Source organism: Chroicocephalus ridibundus, chromosome 5 (genome assembly GCF_963924245.1).
Source record: "Chroicocephalus ridibundus chromosome 5, bChrRid1.1, whole genome shotgun sequence".
Taxonomy (NCBI): Eukaryota; Metazoa; Chordata; class Aves; order Charadriiformes; family Laridae; genus Chroicocephalus; species Chroicocephalus ridibundus.
This window is the reverse complement of record NC_086288.1, coordinates 53,351,126-53,365,591: the sequence shown is the minus strand read 5'-3', so window position 1 is coordinate 53,365,591 and position 14,466 is coordinate 53,351,126. Positions and strand designations below refer to the sequence as shown.

At 49.5% G+C, this 14,466-nt stretch overlaps 1 protein-coding gene across 1 annotated transcript; it reads right to left on the bottom strand.

The window, feature by feature from the left end:
* Positions 1–5,816: 5,816 nt before the first annotated feature.
* Positions 5,817–7,227, bottom strand: LOC134516760 (homeobox protein HMX2-like). Its single transcript, XM_063337334.1, has 2 exons — positions 7,014–7,227; positions 5,817–6,418 (listed from the first exon to the last, which is right to left on the bottom strand). Exons 1-2 carry the CDS (start codon positions 7,225–7,227, stop codon positions 5,817–5,819), a joined length of 816 nt encoding a protein of 271 aa, XP_063193404.1.
* Between the last annotated feature and the right edge of the window lie 7,239 nt (positions 7,228–14,466).

The following is a 14,466-nucleotide window of genomic DNA, read 5'->3' as shown; positions in this document are numbered from 1 at the left end:
GGAAATGGCAGATTTGGGGAGGAGAACCAGGATGAAAGCTGATCTATATTCAATCAAGTGCTGGTCTTCATCTATTGCTAGGATGCCATCCCTGCTTGAGAAGAGCCATGCTGGTCCGATAATTTAAATCTAAGATAGAAGAAGACCATGAAGAAGAACTTCCCCAGTTTTTCTCTTATATGGATGCATCCTTTATAAAGGTTGTACTTCTGAACTGTGTAAATATGAGTATGAATGTAATGAAAAAAATCAAAACTGTGAGAAAGTATCTGATCTGGTGTCGTTTCTTCCTGTATAATGATTCACAAACACCTGATGAAAATGGTTTAAGCAAACGTGGGTGGCTTCTCCTCCAACCACCGACTCAGACATCGCTGTCCCAAAGGACTTGCATGACTGAAGTAGAGTGTGGAGAACCGAAATCCAGACATGGGTCTGTACAATGAGGTCTTTACCCAAAGCCCTGCCGCTGCATTTGTCCTCAAACCCACCCGTTGATTCTGGTCTGACACAACACCCGGTTGTCCTGGTAAACTCATGATTTGTATCTCATGTATTGGGTTGTTGACTTCAGATATGGCTCCTGACCCACATACCTGCTTCTAAAAGCAGCCTCCATTGTCGACTAGGTCCTAAAAGGCTCACAGCTAGGTACAAAATTTTACTTGAAAATCTGTTACCTGCTGCCATGCTTCAGCCCTCTTTAGAGCCCTCTTCAGGCATGTCTGTGTTTTCCTGTCCTGCTTTGTACCTTCCAGGTGACTGCAGATTTTCTGATCTTGCGAACCTTCTCCACTTATATATTCTCAATTGCTTTTTGTGCAAAATAATTTGATTTTGATGATACAGCTGGGAATGTTGTACTGTTTCACACCAGACATTCCTTTACTTTTCATTTTTCTGAGAATGTCGGGTAATGTTTTCTGGTCTCTGTTGGATTTTATATGGAGACCAGTACCGATGCAATTGATTTTTTGAGAGCGGAGAAGAGGCAGGTACAATTGTCCCTGCTGTGCACTGATTACATTGCAATCATCATTTCCTGTGCCAGAACACACTGTCTTCTCCAGAGTTAAATTCTTCTCTGAAATAAAAGGCTTCCTGCTTTTAGGGGCAAAGTGTTTTCCAGGCACTGCAACACAGAATAGGAGTCAAGATAGATATTCTTGATACTATACTGTTTGGTGGCCTTTATTTGTTTTTATTTTTATTTTGTTTTATGTTTTTATTTTTATGAAATTTATTAAAGTGACAAACTGGTCAGCAATCACACCTCATGGTGTAAGAGTGCGTTCAACATCAGTGTCAAGGGAAATGCAAATGCATGGAGCAATGAGTTTCACCCTTTTCCAAGCCTCTCCAGTAAATCCATACCTCATTTTTTCAATATGGTTACTATTTCGCATCATAACTATGAGTATATTACTACTTCACATACATTAAAAAGGAAAAGATCTTAAGGGCTCAATCTGACAAATTCAGCTCTGAGCCAGACATGTTCTAGAGGTCACATCCTTACCTTCCATGTTTGTAAGGGAAAGCAGAATCAGGCCCAGCACAAGTTTAACCTGCAAAATGAGCCCACGGCACACATTCACATGGTGAAACAGAAAAGAGACACTTTTCAAGAAAAAAGTGCAGCTGGACTTTCGCTGTACAGAAGACGCACAAAAAATATTTTTACCGTGTCTACCTCCAAACTAGTATTTTTTTTTGTTCATGATGATTTGGGATGATCGGTGTTGTGCCTTTTCTGTGATGCTGGGATTAGTTCTTCCTTAAATTTGATTAATCTTGCCTAGGTTCAAACAAGTCTTGGCTGGGAGGTGAGGCTGCGACTCGTCTTTCTCTGCCTAATTCCAGTAATGTAAATCTGCGGTGGCTTCCTTGCAGAACATGAAAGATTGCTACATTTTGGGGTAACGCTACAAGCCTTCCTCTAGGTAGATGAAGCCCCACTGCTGCTTATGAACATACAAAAGGTGCAATAAATTCAATCTTTTCCTAAACAATAAAAGATGAGCCAAAATTGCAGGTTAACCACAGAAAAAAAAAATAACCAACAAATCCAGGATGAGGGGACAAGAAGCAGGAGAGTTTTCTGTACTTTAGATCAACCCTGGCAAAGCCAAAGAGCTATGCTAAGTAACTTTTCTCTCTATAGGCAGTACCGAACCTTCTCTCGCCTTGTCGAGGTGAGCACCAGCCGGATTAGGAGCAGAAGTCCAAATAGCAGGGGAGCTGACAAGAAGGGCTGGCACAACGTCCTTGTGCTGGTCCATAAAGATATCTATGTACAGCGTGACTAGAGAACAGCAAAACAAAACACAAAACAAACCAGTAGCAAGTGCCTGGTTCAGCCTCCTGATCAGGAGACTCCAGGGGGAAAGGAGTCCTAGGGGAGTTTTGCAAAACATTCCTACAGAGGAGACAAGTGAGAAGGCTTACTCTCCAGCACAAATAATTGGATCTTCTAATTCTCAGCATGCTCTTGAACAAGAACAGCTGCCACATGCAGCAGTGTGATTGATTATCCTAATCCAGGGAATTTTACAACATCACAGGTGAAACGAAAATCAAGTTTCCTAGAGCTGCTGCACTTAGGGTCCGCCATGAGGGGTTTTATGAAGAAGTGGAGGAGGCAGAGATGGATCAGCTTTTTTGAGCCCTTGTATTACACTGTTCTTGGCCATATCTTTCTTTTCTACTCAATTTATAGAGTATTCTGGGGCAGGCTGTCCTCACGTATGTGCCATGCCTAACACAAGGGATCTCCCAGCACATGTAGGGCCTCTAGCTATTCTTCTAATGAAAAAATAAATAAAACATTAAAATGCAGCACTCTATATGAGCTTTTAATAGACAATCCCTTCAATACAGAAGCACATCGTGCCTTCCACTAACTTCTCACACAGCTGTACTATCTCTTTTTGTCGTGTCAAACCTTAACAGCACGTTTTTAAATCTCAGTTCCAGCAACTAACCAGTTCTAGCACTGTTTGAATTTTGGTGTTGATTTTTTTTTTCCGTCTTCTCAAACTGTTTGCAAGCTCTTACAGAGGGTTTTTTGTTTAGTTTTATTGCAGTTTGTTTCGTTTTTAAAGTATCCCATCAGCAGGTTAGACAGTACTAATCTCCTGCTGTACGGTAGCTAATAGCAATCTCTTCAAGCAGTAAAGAACGATTTATAATTGCAAATGCAATTGTTCTAAGCTGTAAAAGAAATGTCAGTAATATTCAGTGTGATCAGCGTTGACTGCTCAGCTGGGAATCCTGGCAGATCGTGAACTTGATTTTGTTCAGAGAAAGCCACCTTGCCACTGGCCGTGTTGCACGGAGTAGCAACAGTTTGGTAAATATTTTTGTCCAATGATCTCAATACCAGCAGTCATATTTTGATGGGGGGTGAGTATTTCGGAGTGGTTATTTACTTTCTCCAGCTACCCGGGTGTTTCAGGCATCCACCGGTGACAACTTTAACTCATAACTATATTAGCTTTGGAGTCGGTCGTCAGCAAGTTGTAAAATCGGAATATGCTCTGGAACTACGGCACACAGAGGATCTCTTTCCGTTGTTTTTATTGTAAAACGGGTTTTAGGTCCCTGTTTTCCTTCAGTTGCCTCTGTAACTCCAGAAACAATTCGGACGGCAAATTGATAAAACAGAGAAGAATAGGACTGAAAATGGTTTGATAAATGCGGTGAAAAGTAAGTTAATTGCCGAATAACGACTTCTTACATAATTATCTTTCTCCACGGAGACATCTGAGGCTGCATTATGTGGAAGGGCAGGGTTTTTTTTAATGAATTTTAGTTGCATGTTAAAGAACTAAAGAAAGGGACTTAGTGTATAGCTGCTGTATCGGATCAAAACTCCGTTGCTAGGGAAAAAGTCCGATTTGCCTCTATCGATGTTGATTAATTTCCTATCAGTAATCAAGTAAGGGTGTATCAACATTGGAAATATTAGCCGTAACAACAGATATAGATCCTTAGTTATGAAAAAATAGGCACACGCGAACTCTATCACATCGTCCTCCTACATAAGGACATCACCGCTTATATGTGTCTCCAAATGTTTTTAGCCACGGAGTAACTCGCCGACTCAGAAAAGCTTAATTTCTTTAACTATCATTATAAAGTCAGATCAGAAAAGAGGGGTCGGTCGTGCGACCCAAACCGCTAATTCGTCGCCTGCACCTTCACGGGAGCCGCAGTTTGGGGAAACCTGAGCTGTGAAGTGCACCCGGCAGGTCCCCTTCGGCGCGTCCACTTCGTTATACTACCCTTGCAACAGCCTCGATAATATTTTTGGTTTTTTTTTTCCAGAGCAAGGACACCCTGTGAGACTCCTCTCGCTTCTTGAGACTAATTCGTGACCGATTAAAAAGCGATAGGGGAGGTCAAACAGTGCTCCCAGATCATCGCAACCGTGATAAAACTTCACGCAGCCGCTGAAGCCGCTTTCCAGAGCGCAGCTGGGGCAGGGACGGCCTTGGCACCGGCTGCCCGGCTGCCTTACCCCCCCCGACGGCCCCTGCAGCAGCACTTTCCCGGCTGGGAAGTAAAATCGCAACAGCGGCTTTGAGCCGCGGGGCTCCCGCTTGCGCCGGGGTCTCCTCCCCGGGCCGGCCCACGCATCTGCACGCAGGGTCGTGGCACATCTGTATTTATTGCCCGCGGAAAGATAAACGGAACAAGAGTGGGGAAAGGAAACAAAACCCGTCTTTATCTAGCTGAAACACCTATCGCTTCTTTTTTTCCTACTTGGAAACTCGAAAAGTTGCCCTTTTTTGCACGCACGGGTGAATTTCGTAATGCCACGATTGTGTTTTTAACCTTTATTTTTAAAATAAAAACCATCGATGCACTCTAGGAAATACCTTTCGTTTGATACTGCCTAGTAGTAACTGTATTGAAAAGGCATGCATTACAGCTTTCTGAAAAGGTTTATTTCCAACCTTTGAATATAAAGCGTGTGAACTTCGAAACCAAAGGACGATAAAAGCGTTTGGAAAACTATGAAACGAACAAACAAATAAAAAAAAAAACGACCCGACTTTTTTTTTACTCTAGGATAGCAGATAAAATTGTCCCAAAAGATTTCGGGGGTGGGGTTAGCACAAGAAGTATGCGAGACAGCTTGTCTTGTTCTGCAAAAACATCAGACGAGCCACAGTTTGAGAACCAGTTAGCACAAAAAGTGTGAGAGAGCTTGGATTTTTTCGAGAGGGGAAAAAAAAAATAAATCAGAAGAAGCCAGAGTTTAAAAAACAGACGTGAGGAAAGGTGTCTACGTTTTGATAATGTCAAAGATAGGGAGAAGTTAATCTGAGGGATATTAGAGGTGGAGACTTTGAGATAGGGGAGCGCACCGCGGCCTTCGTTTTTAGCAAGCTGTATTAACAGTGACTCGGTTCACGGTACAGCGACGGCCACGGCGCTGGGACAGATGCGGGGACAGAGTCCCCGAGGGCTGAGGCAGAGCGTCGGCTACCCTGGAATGCGGGCACGGGATAATTTGGGAGGGAGGGAGGCAGAACACATCCCGGTTTCTTTGGTGGCTCCGTGTCATCTCCTCCGTCCTGAACAGAGAAAAAGCGCTGCAAGAGCGAGGGCGGGCTGGCAGCGCCCTTTGAAGCTTTAACAACGTGTCGGTGGACACGCGTGGGGGGGAGCCCGGGCGGCCCTTCCGTGGGCCGGGGGGCGGCTGCCGCCGGCTGTGGCGAAGGCGGACACCCCACCGACACGGCGGGGGCATAAATAACATGGGGGCGGCCCCCGGCAAGAGGGAGGTCGGGGGCCGGGGGGAGAGGCTATACGTCCCCGTCCACCAGGCTGAAGTGTTTGCCCGGCCCGGGGAGGCAGAGGTAGGGGATGGCGCTGCCCGGGTAGAGCAGGGGGAAGGGCAGCGGCAGCAAGCAGCGCCTGAGCAGGGTGCTGTCCTTGTAAAGGGCCGGGAAGGAGAGACCTGCCGCCGCGGCGGCGACGGGCGGCAGTGGCTCCCCGACGGGCTCCGCCGGCCCCGGCCCCGGGCCCTCGGGCTCGGCCGACATCTGTCTCTTGAGCTTGTTGCGGCGGTTCTGGAACCAGATCTTCACCTGGGTCTCGGTGAGGTGCAGCGCGGCGGCCAGCCCGGCCCGCTCGGCGCTGCTCAGGTAGCGCTTCACGTCGAAGGTGGACTCCAGCTGGAAGACCTGGCTCTTGGAGAAGATGGTCCGCGTCTTCTTCCTGCCGCCCGCCGCCGGCGACCTGCCGCTCTCCCCGCCGCAGCCCCCGGCCTCCCGCGGCGGCGGCTGCCGGGGGTCGCGCAGCCCCTCCGCGGGCAGCGGGGAGCCCGCACCGCCGCCGCCGCCCTCGGCCTCCGGGCAGAGGCCACGGCTCGTCCCCTCCTCCCGGAGCCGGCGGGGCTCGCTGCCTGCAACGGCAAAGCACAGCATCAGCCCCCCGCCGCCGCCCGCGCCCCCGCCCCCGCCCCGCATGCACGCACGGCCCGGCTGAGCGCTGGGGACGGGGGCGGCGGGGGGTGGGGGATAGGGTGGGGAGGGGGTCGCCGAAAGCTGGCCACGGTCCCCCCACACCCTCCGGAGGAGAGAAGAAGGGTGAGGCGCTTCCAATAAGGATCTAGAGCAATCTTTCTGCCAGCGTGTGGCAGAGCAGCCAGGGGGCTCCTGGACACGGGACAAGCAGCCAAAGAGGCCGGGGGTGGGGGGTGGGGGTTGGGTAAAACACGCTGGAAAAGCCCCTGGAAGCAGGCTGGTGCGTGTGCGCGTCCCGGTGGCATCTCCTCCCGCCCGTCCGCCGAGCCTGCGTTCCTCCTCCGGCTGCGTGTGCGTGAGTGAGTGTGTGTCTGCGTGTCCGTGTGCGCGGTGCCGGCCCGGCGGCGCTGGGCAGGCCCGGGGCAGCCCCCGCCGGGCGCCGGGCTGCGGACCGGGCCGGGGCCGCCGCCTGGGTGGGGGCCGGGCTGCGACCCGACGGGCGAGACAGCCTGAGGCGGGCTGCCGGCTCCGTACCCGACTTGCTGGAGCCTTTACTGGGGTCTTGCCTCGCAGGCCCCTCTTCTTCTTCCTCCCCCTCCTCCTCCTCCGCCGGCAGCGCGCAGCGGGCTCTGCCCTGCTCCCGGGCGGGGCGGCGGGGGCCGGGCTGCAGGATGCTGTCGATGCTGAAGGCCGGCGGCGCGGCCGGGGCCGGCGGTGGGGCTCGGCGGCCGCCCCCGAGCTGCACCATGGCGCGCCGTGCCGAGCCGAGCAGAGCCGAGGAGAGCTGCGCCGCGCCGCAGGACTGGCTGCGCCGGGAGGGCGGCAGCGGCAGCCGGGGCGGAGGGAAGGATGGGTCGGGGCGGGGGGGAAGGGAGGAGGGGTCGGGGCGGCGGAGGGAGGGGATGGAGCTAGAGGGAGCCAAAGGACTGAGGACGTGGGGAGCGGTGCAGGGGAGGCAGAGAGGGAGGGGAGGCGGCGGGGAAGAGAGGGAGCGAAGAAGGAAAAGGAGCAGGAGCCGGAGGGAAGTGGGGAGGAAGGGATGGGGGGCACACGCCGAGATGCTCTTTTCCTCGCAGCCTGGGCAACCTGGGCAGGGCAGGTTGCCCCCCTGCCCAGGCCCTTCACTGCTAAAAGGAGAGTAAGAGCCAGGCCCAAGAGAGCTCACGGGAAAGGCAAAGAGAGTGTGGGATGGCAGGAGGGAGATCTCTGGAATGAAGGAGAAGGATAGAAGGAGAGGACTGGAAATGAGAGGGCAGGAATGGGGCGGAGTGCGAGAAAGAAAGATGGTGATGCCAGTGAGAGAGGGCAGGAGAGAAAGGGGAAGCTGAGAGCCCGCAAAACTCTTCCATGTGTTTGTACAGCACCTGGCACGACCCCGGACACTCTTCTGAGGTCATTTGCTGCAAATTGTCGATGCCGTTGTAAGGGGGCCCTGGGGAAGAGTAATTCAAGAGTCCTTTCCCTGTAGTCCTTCCACCTGCAAACCCTCAGGCTGAGTATGCAGAGTTCCTCTAAGGAGGAAGCAAGCCCCTTTCCTCCCGAGGAGCCCCATGGTGTCAGGCCACCCCAAAATCCTCCCCCTGCAGTCCTGCAGAGTTCTTACGTAGTTTTCAAGAGTTGTATGAGATCCTGCACTTGGTACAGGAATGGTGAGAAAGTGCTGGCTGGTGTGCGTGTGTGTGTGTGTGAGTATGTCCAAGGTGTGCCTTTTAGAAGATGCAAAAGCCCTCGCCTGTGCTGTGGGAAGATGCTGTGGGACTTGGGGAAAGATCAGTGTGTTTCTGTATTTTGTGGAGAACTTTTGCTACCCACCACCTACCAGCAATGCAACCTTTTAAAAATGGTTTGCACTACTCAAGGCAGGGCATCCAGCTGCATCAGAGCCGCCATCAGGTGTGGATCGCCGGGAAGACTCTCCTTCCCTGTGCCCCTGTGTAAAGCCTGGGAAATATTGCCAACCGGCTTTTAAGAGGCCTTTTAGTCCAAATCTCGAGGTTTCCACCACGAAAACTGCTGAGGGCAAGCAAGAAGCCCTTGAAAAAGAGTTGACAATAGAAGTGCTGACAGGCTCTTACATATTGTGATGCCAGAGATTCTCTGAGCTAAAATCAGGGCATCTTAAGGCTTTGGACTGCGTTAATCTTTAACGCACTGGTACTTGAGAGAGCGGGTTTCTGCTCTTCTTCATGAAAATTTGTTTCCCTTTATAAATGCACTCAGATTTTAATGCAGCCGTCTGCTGGAGAGCTGTACATTTTCCACCAGGCAAAAAAATATATATGTATCTGTCCTCCATCAACACTATTATTGGCCAAATGCCCAAACTTGTTGCATTTGTCTTGTAATCTCCTGTACAAGCTGGTGATTCTGGTGGCGCGCAATGTCCCTTTAAGAGAGAGAGGTAGGCCGAGGGAAGGGACAGGGAACAGTGGTACAAAATGCGAAGAAGCAGCTGAAAAGATAAATTAAGAAGTTCCGTGTGAGCTGGTAAAACTCGGAGCATGGGGGACTTTGATGCCAGGTCGGCTCGGTCTTTTCCCCTGCACTCCTGTCCTGGCCTCCCTTCCCGCTGTCTGTGAGTGAGGCACATCCCAGGTGCTCACATCTGTTCTTGCTGCAAACTATATCCCTTTTAGTGCCGCAAAAATCCGTCTTAAAAAGCAAATGCATTGACTCAGTGTGTTTTCCTAGAAGACATTTTCTTGGAAGAAAAAGGAAAACGTGAAGAAGGCAGAAAAGAAGGAAATTGAAGAAGGAGACAGAAGAAGAAGTTGTTTTAACTCCTGATTTTTCTCACCGCAGCCCCCGCCGTCCCCCAAGCAGTCCAAGCTCAGCCCTGGGAGACCCGACCCAGTAACACCCCGCCGGGAATTGTCTGCCCTCCTTTCCCAGCCCCGTTTGGCTGCTTTACAAAAACAATTTTTTCCCCTGACAAACTCTCTGCAGTGAGGGAGCGCACCACAGTGCCGGATCTCCCCAGACGCTGGGTCAGGTTGGAATCAATTCACTGGCAACAAGAGGATGGGGGGCCTCCGGGGTCCCCCCTGCCGTGAGTCCTACAAGCCAGATCCGCAGGGGGCTCCTAATGCCCTCTGCTAGGGTCCCCCTTATCTTCAGGGGGAGTAAAGACTTGGGTCCGCATGCCAACAGGTTAGAGTCGTAATCCTACAGAACGCAGACAACAGCCTGCGAAGTGTACCCCCCCCGGAGGGAGCGCTCTGCAGCGGGGCTGCCCCCTCGGACTCACTCTGCGCCCCCAGCAAACCCCTCCGAGCCCCGGCCTGCCTTCATTTGGCCCCGAGCTGCTGGGGATGGCGGGTGGGGGGAGTGGTGTCCGGCGGGGCGAGAGCCTTTGCCAAAAGTCAGAGGCTTTTCCGAGTGAGTGGTTCCCGGGGCGTGGGGAGCGCAGCCCCGGGCGGAGGCTGGGTTGAGAGCGGCCGCCGGGGGGTGGGGGGCTTTGGCCGGAGTCTCCTCTTTCTGCCAGGATCAGTTGCCCGGGGCTGAGCCAGCGAAGGGGGTCTCGCTCCCCAAGGCGGGGTCCAGCGCGGCTTGTCCCCCGCAGCGCTGCTCCGCACCATCGCAATTCACTCCCCGGGCTCCGAAAGGCCTTCGGACAAGGTGCTTAATCACTCCGTTTAAAAGCAACAATTTTCCTTACAATAGGTAGAGATTTTCCGACACTGGTACTTCTTAATCCCGCGTTTCATTTGTATTGTATCTGGGAGGAATCTTGTCGTCCGGGACGCGTGACGCGGAGGCCGATACCGCACAGCGCAGAAAGAGCGAACCTTTTCCTTTGAATAATGTGTTTCTGTATCAGAAGCTAACATTATGCTGAATGGAAACGTTTTACCTGGGAAAGCTTTTTACCAGAAATCACCCGGCACATATATCATTATTTCCCTTTTAGCTCAGAGCACAGAAAGTTTCCTACTGTAAATCTAAACATGATGGAAATTAAATCTGATTAGATTCCAGCGAAACGCCAAAGAGTCCGGGTTTTGCTTGGCTTACGGCATAGGGCTTGTTTTATGCCCCGATAAAACTCGAGGGTAAAATAGGGCTTTTCTGGATTTCACGTCCCCTTGCAAATAAGGCTCTGGTGAAGGCGGTCACACCGGCACCTCGCAGCGGTGTTCGAGCCGTCCTGCTGCTCTGCCGGCACTCGGCCCGGGCCAGTGGCACCAAGCGCTGCCTGAAGAGTTCTCCAAAACACTCAGGCGGCTTTGGTTACCTCAGCGCTGCAGGTCCCTAAAATAAACTCGATTTTGCCGTTCATCAGTAGCTGGGTGGAAATTGCCGGTGATCGTTGGGATCTCCCCCCATGCCCGGCAGCCCCCCGCCCCCGGCCGCAGGCAGCGGTTCGGGCAGCAGGGACAGACCTCGCCTGCCCCGGGCACCTCGGGCAGGGAGGGAGGGGAGAGAAAACGGTTTCACTAGCTGGAAAGCAGCTTTCCCCGGAGTCCGACAGGAAGGCAGCTACAAGTGTCACACATAAACAGGCTTTTGGGGGGAGTTGGGCGCGCTAAGCCGACTCCTTCATCCTAGAGGTGCGGGACACAGGCGGATCTGGCTGTGCGGTGACCCCGGGACAGAGCATCCCTTTTTCGAAACCTTTTGTTTCCCTCTGAGGTCAGTTCAAAGTCCTCAACTAAATCGCCTTCCTTGCAACCTCTGCACTTGATACGAGAGGCGTGCGGTAAAATCCTAGAGGGGATTTCCGAATAAAGCGAGTAATTCTCCGTTGTTCAGTAGACTAGAATCGCTAAAGGAGAGGAGAGGAGAGGGGAGAAAATAGAAAAGAAAAGAAAAGAGAAAAGAAAAGAAAAGAAAAGAAAGAAAAGAAAAGAAAAGAAAAGAAAAGAAAAGAAAAGAAAAGAAAAGAAAAGAAAAGAAAAGAAAAGAAAAGAAAAGAAAAGAAAAGAAAAGAAAAGAAAAAAGAAAAGAAAAGAAAAGAAAAGAAAAGAAAAGAAAAGAAAAGAAAAGAAAAGAGAAAAGAAAAGATTAGCTTTAATTTTAGGTGCACATCTAGATTTTCATGAATATCTTTTTTAATGGACATTCATGTATTTCAGGACATAGAAATTAAAACGTAGGATCTGTAAGAAGAGCTGAGAAAATCCGGATAGTTAAATGAAACATTAAAAAATCCGCCATAAAGTCACATTAATCGGGAATGGGACGGGAAATGTAAGAAAATTGCCTGGACCTGATTTGAGGCTGAGAGCACTAAATGCTGCGAGTCCGCTGAAGTCTGGAGCGGGTCTCCCTCCGATCGACGGGGAGAGCGGGACGCGCACCCAGCCCGGCTGGGATGGTCGCGGGGGGCAGAGACAGACGATTGCAAGATAATGCAGTATAAAAGAAAGGGAAAAAAAAAAAAAAAGAAAATCGATCCAGATATATTGTTCAACGGTGGAGCCAGCGCGCACCTACGAGATTTATCAAGTATTGATTTGCATGAATATTTTAGACCCATGCCTACGAGAAAAGTTATAGGCCATCTTAAGCCGGTGAGCAATGTACCATTTGCAAAGTAGCCATTTAACAAGGTGCTTTTCAGCATATCGATCATTTTCATTTAAAGTGTAATTAACATCTTACGGTAGCTACACCAGGAATTTATTTCAGAAGGGCAGTTCAGATACTGTTTTGATTTTCCTTTGGTTTGCTTAAAAAAAATAAAAATCTTTTCACTGATTATTTTTATTAGCGTCCAATAAACACAAGTTATCTTTGTGAGTAGTCTGGCAAGGTTTTCCTTTGCTTCGCCTCTGGAGTGCCATCTAGCTAAGCTGTTGTAGCAACATTCATTAAATAAATGTCAACAGACAAGGATTTATGCTGCATAATAATATTACAGCTGTAGTATAACGGGATTTATTTTAAAGCTATTCTGAGGTTGCTTTGATCTATAAAGCAGCAACGTATGTCTCTATATGTCGCAAACAGCCTTTGCGAAACTACTTTGGGCTTTACCGTCTGCCAACATTTTTCTTATAGCATTCTGTTTGCAGAAGAAGCACAAAGCGTGACTCTTACCTCTTTGATTTGTTTAATAAAAAATATACCAGAGGGAAGAAAACTGCGAGGAATCTGCTGTCTTGATTTGGGGGGTGGCCTTGGGTTTGGGTTGGTTTTTTTTCGCCTGCTTTGAAACCGTCAATGTGCATTCATCAGTGACTACGTCCTCTGCTAGCTGTTGCTCCGCGTCCTGCAGAAATTTCTTGCCATCAGTTACCATGAAAAGCGTCATTTAAAAAAGCTATGAGGTAAAGAAACCTGAGGTGTATATGTTCCTACTTTCAGCACGTACTTTTAATAAGCCACTATAAAGCAGTTCCTGCATATACAGAATAAGGCATAAGTAAGCACTTTTTCTTAGATGTATTCACGTCTTGCACCTTTTAATATTTTACTATGATCATAAGTTACAAATACAGTGTATGAAAAAAAAAATCTGTTTATTGATATAATCAGCACGTCTTTAAAAAACAAACAAACTAATGTCAAAACACATTTTAAAAATCCGATTGATCATTTAGCCCTGCCAGTTCCTTAACTTCAAGAAAAGAATATTTAGTAGAATCAGAAGTATAATAATCTCATATGTTACTCCAAAGAAAAGGCATGTGGAGAGTGGCAGGCGTATTAAATTTCGCGTTGGATTACAATCTACTCTGATATGACTGTAGCGACTCAGGATTTTACTCCAGTAAGTAACACTGGGAGATCTGGGCAGCTGGTTATGGCGGGGGAAACGGTCTGGCCGCTTTCTTCCAGGGGCAGCCAGGCTCTGAATGGTATCAAATCAAGTGTTTGCGCCCCGAGGAGGAAAAGTCGCCCCAAGTCACCTCCTCTGCGCATGAAAAGGCTGAAGTCCACCCCAGCCGCTCCCCCCGCGGCGACGGGTCCCGTCCGGGGACCGGCACCCCCAACCCCGCCGCTCCCCAGTCTTTCTTACACTGCTCGGGGACCAGGCTTTAGAGTTTTCGCCCCAAATTCGGGTGTTTGACGGATATGCAAAGAAAACAGCTGGCGAAGATCTCCCGGAGTGAGACGAGGGATTTCAGAGCAGTTGGGGAAAAAAGGGGAAAAAAGAAACAACCAAAAAACCACCAACCAAAACCAAAAACCGGCTTCCAGAAACGGGGCTCAAGTCGAAACGAGCATCCCGGCAAGTGAGCACTTTTCTCAGGAACCCGGAATATATATATATATATAATATATAATATATATATATATTTCATTCTCGAGTGATTTTCAGGCTTTCCGCGTCCTGGCTTCCACTGTGCAGGCTGATGCCCAGAGCCGTGTTTCAGGCCAAAGCGAAGAAGAAGAAAAAAAAAGAAAAAAAAAAGAAAGAAAAAAAAAAGCGGTGGAGAGGTTATAATCCGCCCCTGACCCTTCTTCTCAGGTTTCGTATCAAAGCTGAAGCTCCGCCGCATCTCGCCGATCGATTTCGTAACAAGAAACCGTGTGATTGCTCCAAATATAATGCAAAGCGTAGGAAATAGTAAAAATTAGATCGCTCTTCCTTCACTGGGGGCTGGTCCGCATGCACGTACCCCAACAGATCCAGGACCCGGCTTTCCCTGCGGGGACACCGAGTTCTCCGAGCTCGTCAATTCAATTACATCTGATTGGGCCCTAAAACGTACGATCAAAGCTTGACCTTCCATCAAGGCTGACGTTTATAAGGTGTGTCCCCACCACCACCACCACCCCTTAATATTCGGAAAAAGAAATTCAAACCTTTGGAAACAGTAATGGACCCGATATTCATTTTAGCAGTGGGTAGAGAGGGGGAAACAAAACAGTTATTAAAGGAAAAAAATAGCTTGGCATGCATAATATTTCATATAGTATCACATTACAGGTTAGCTTGCATAACTAGCCATACAACTCCCCAGTCTGTCGCCATCTGATTATTTTTCTTTCCTTCCTCTTTAATTGCCAGTGCGAACTATTAATCGATTACACAAAC

Bases quoted from the DNA above. Each gene is read 5' to 3' on its own strand.
- LOC134516760 (XM_063337334.1), bottom strand. From the start codon at position 7,227: ATGGTGCAGCTCGGGGGCGGCCGCCGAGCCCCACCGCCGGCCCCGGCC. The intron at 6,419-7,013 runs GTACGGAGCCGG...TTGCCGTTGCAG, and splicing joins TAAAGGCTCCAGCAAGTCGG to GCAGCGAGCCCCGCCGGCTC.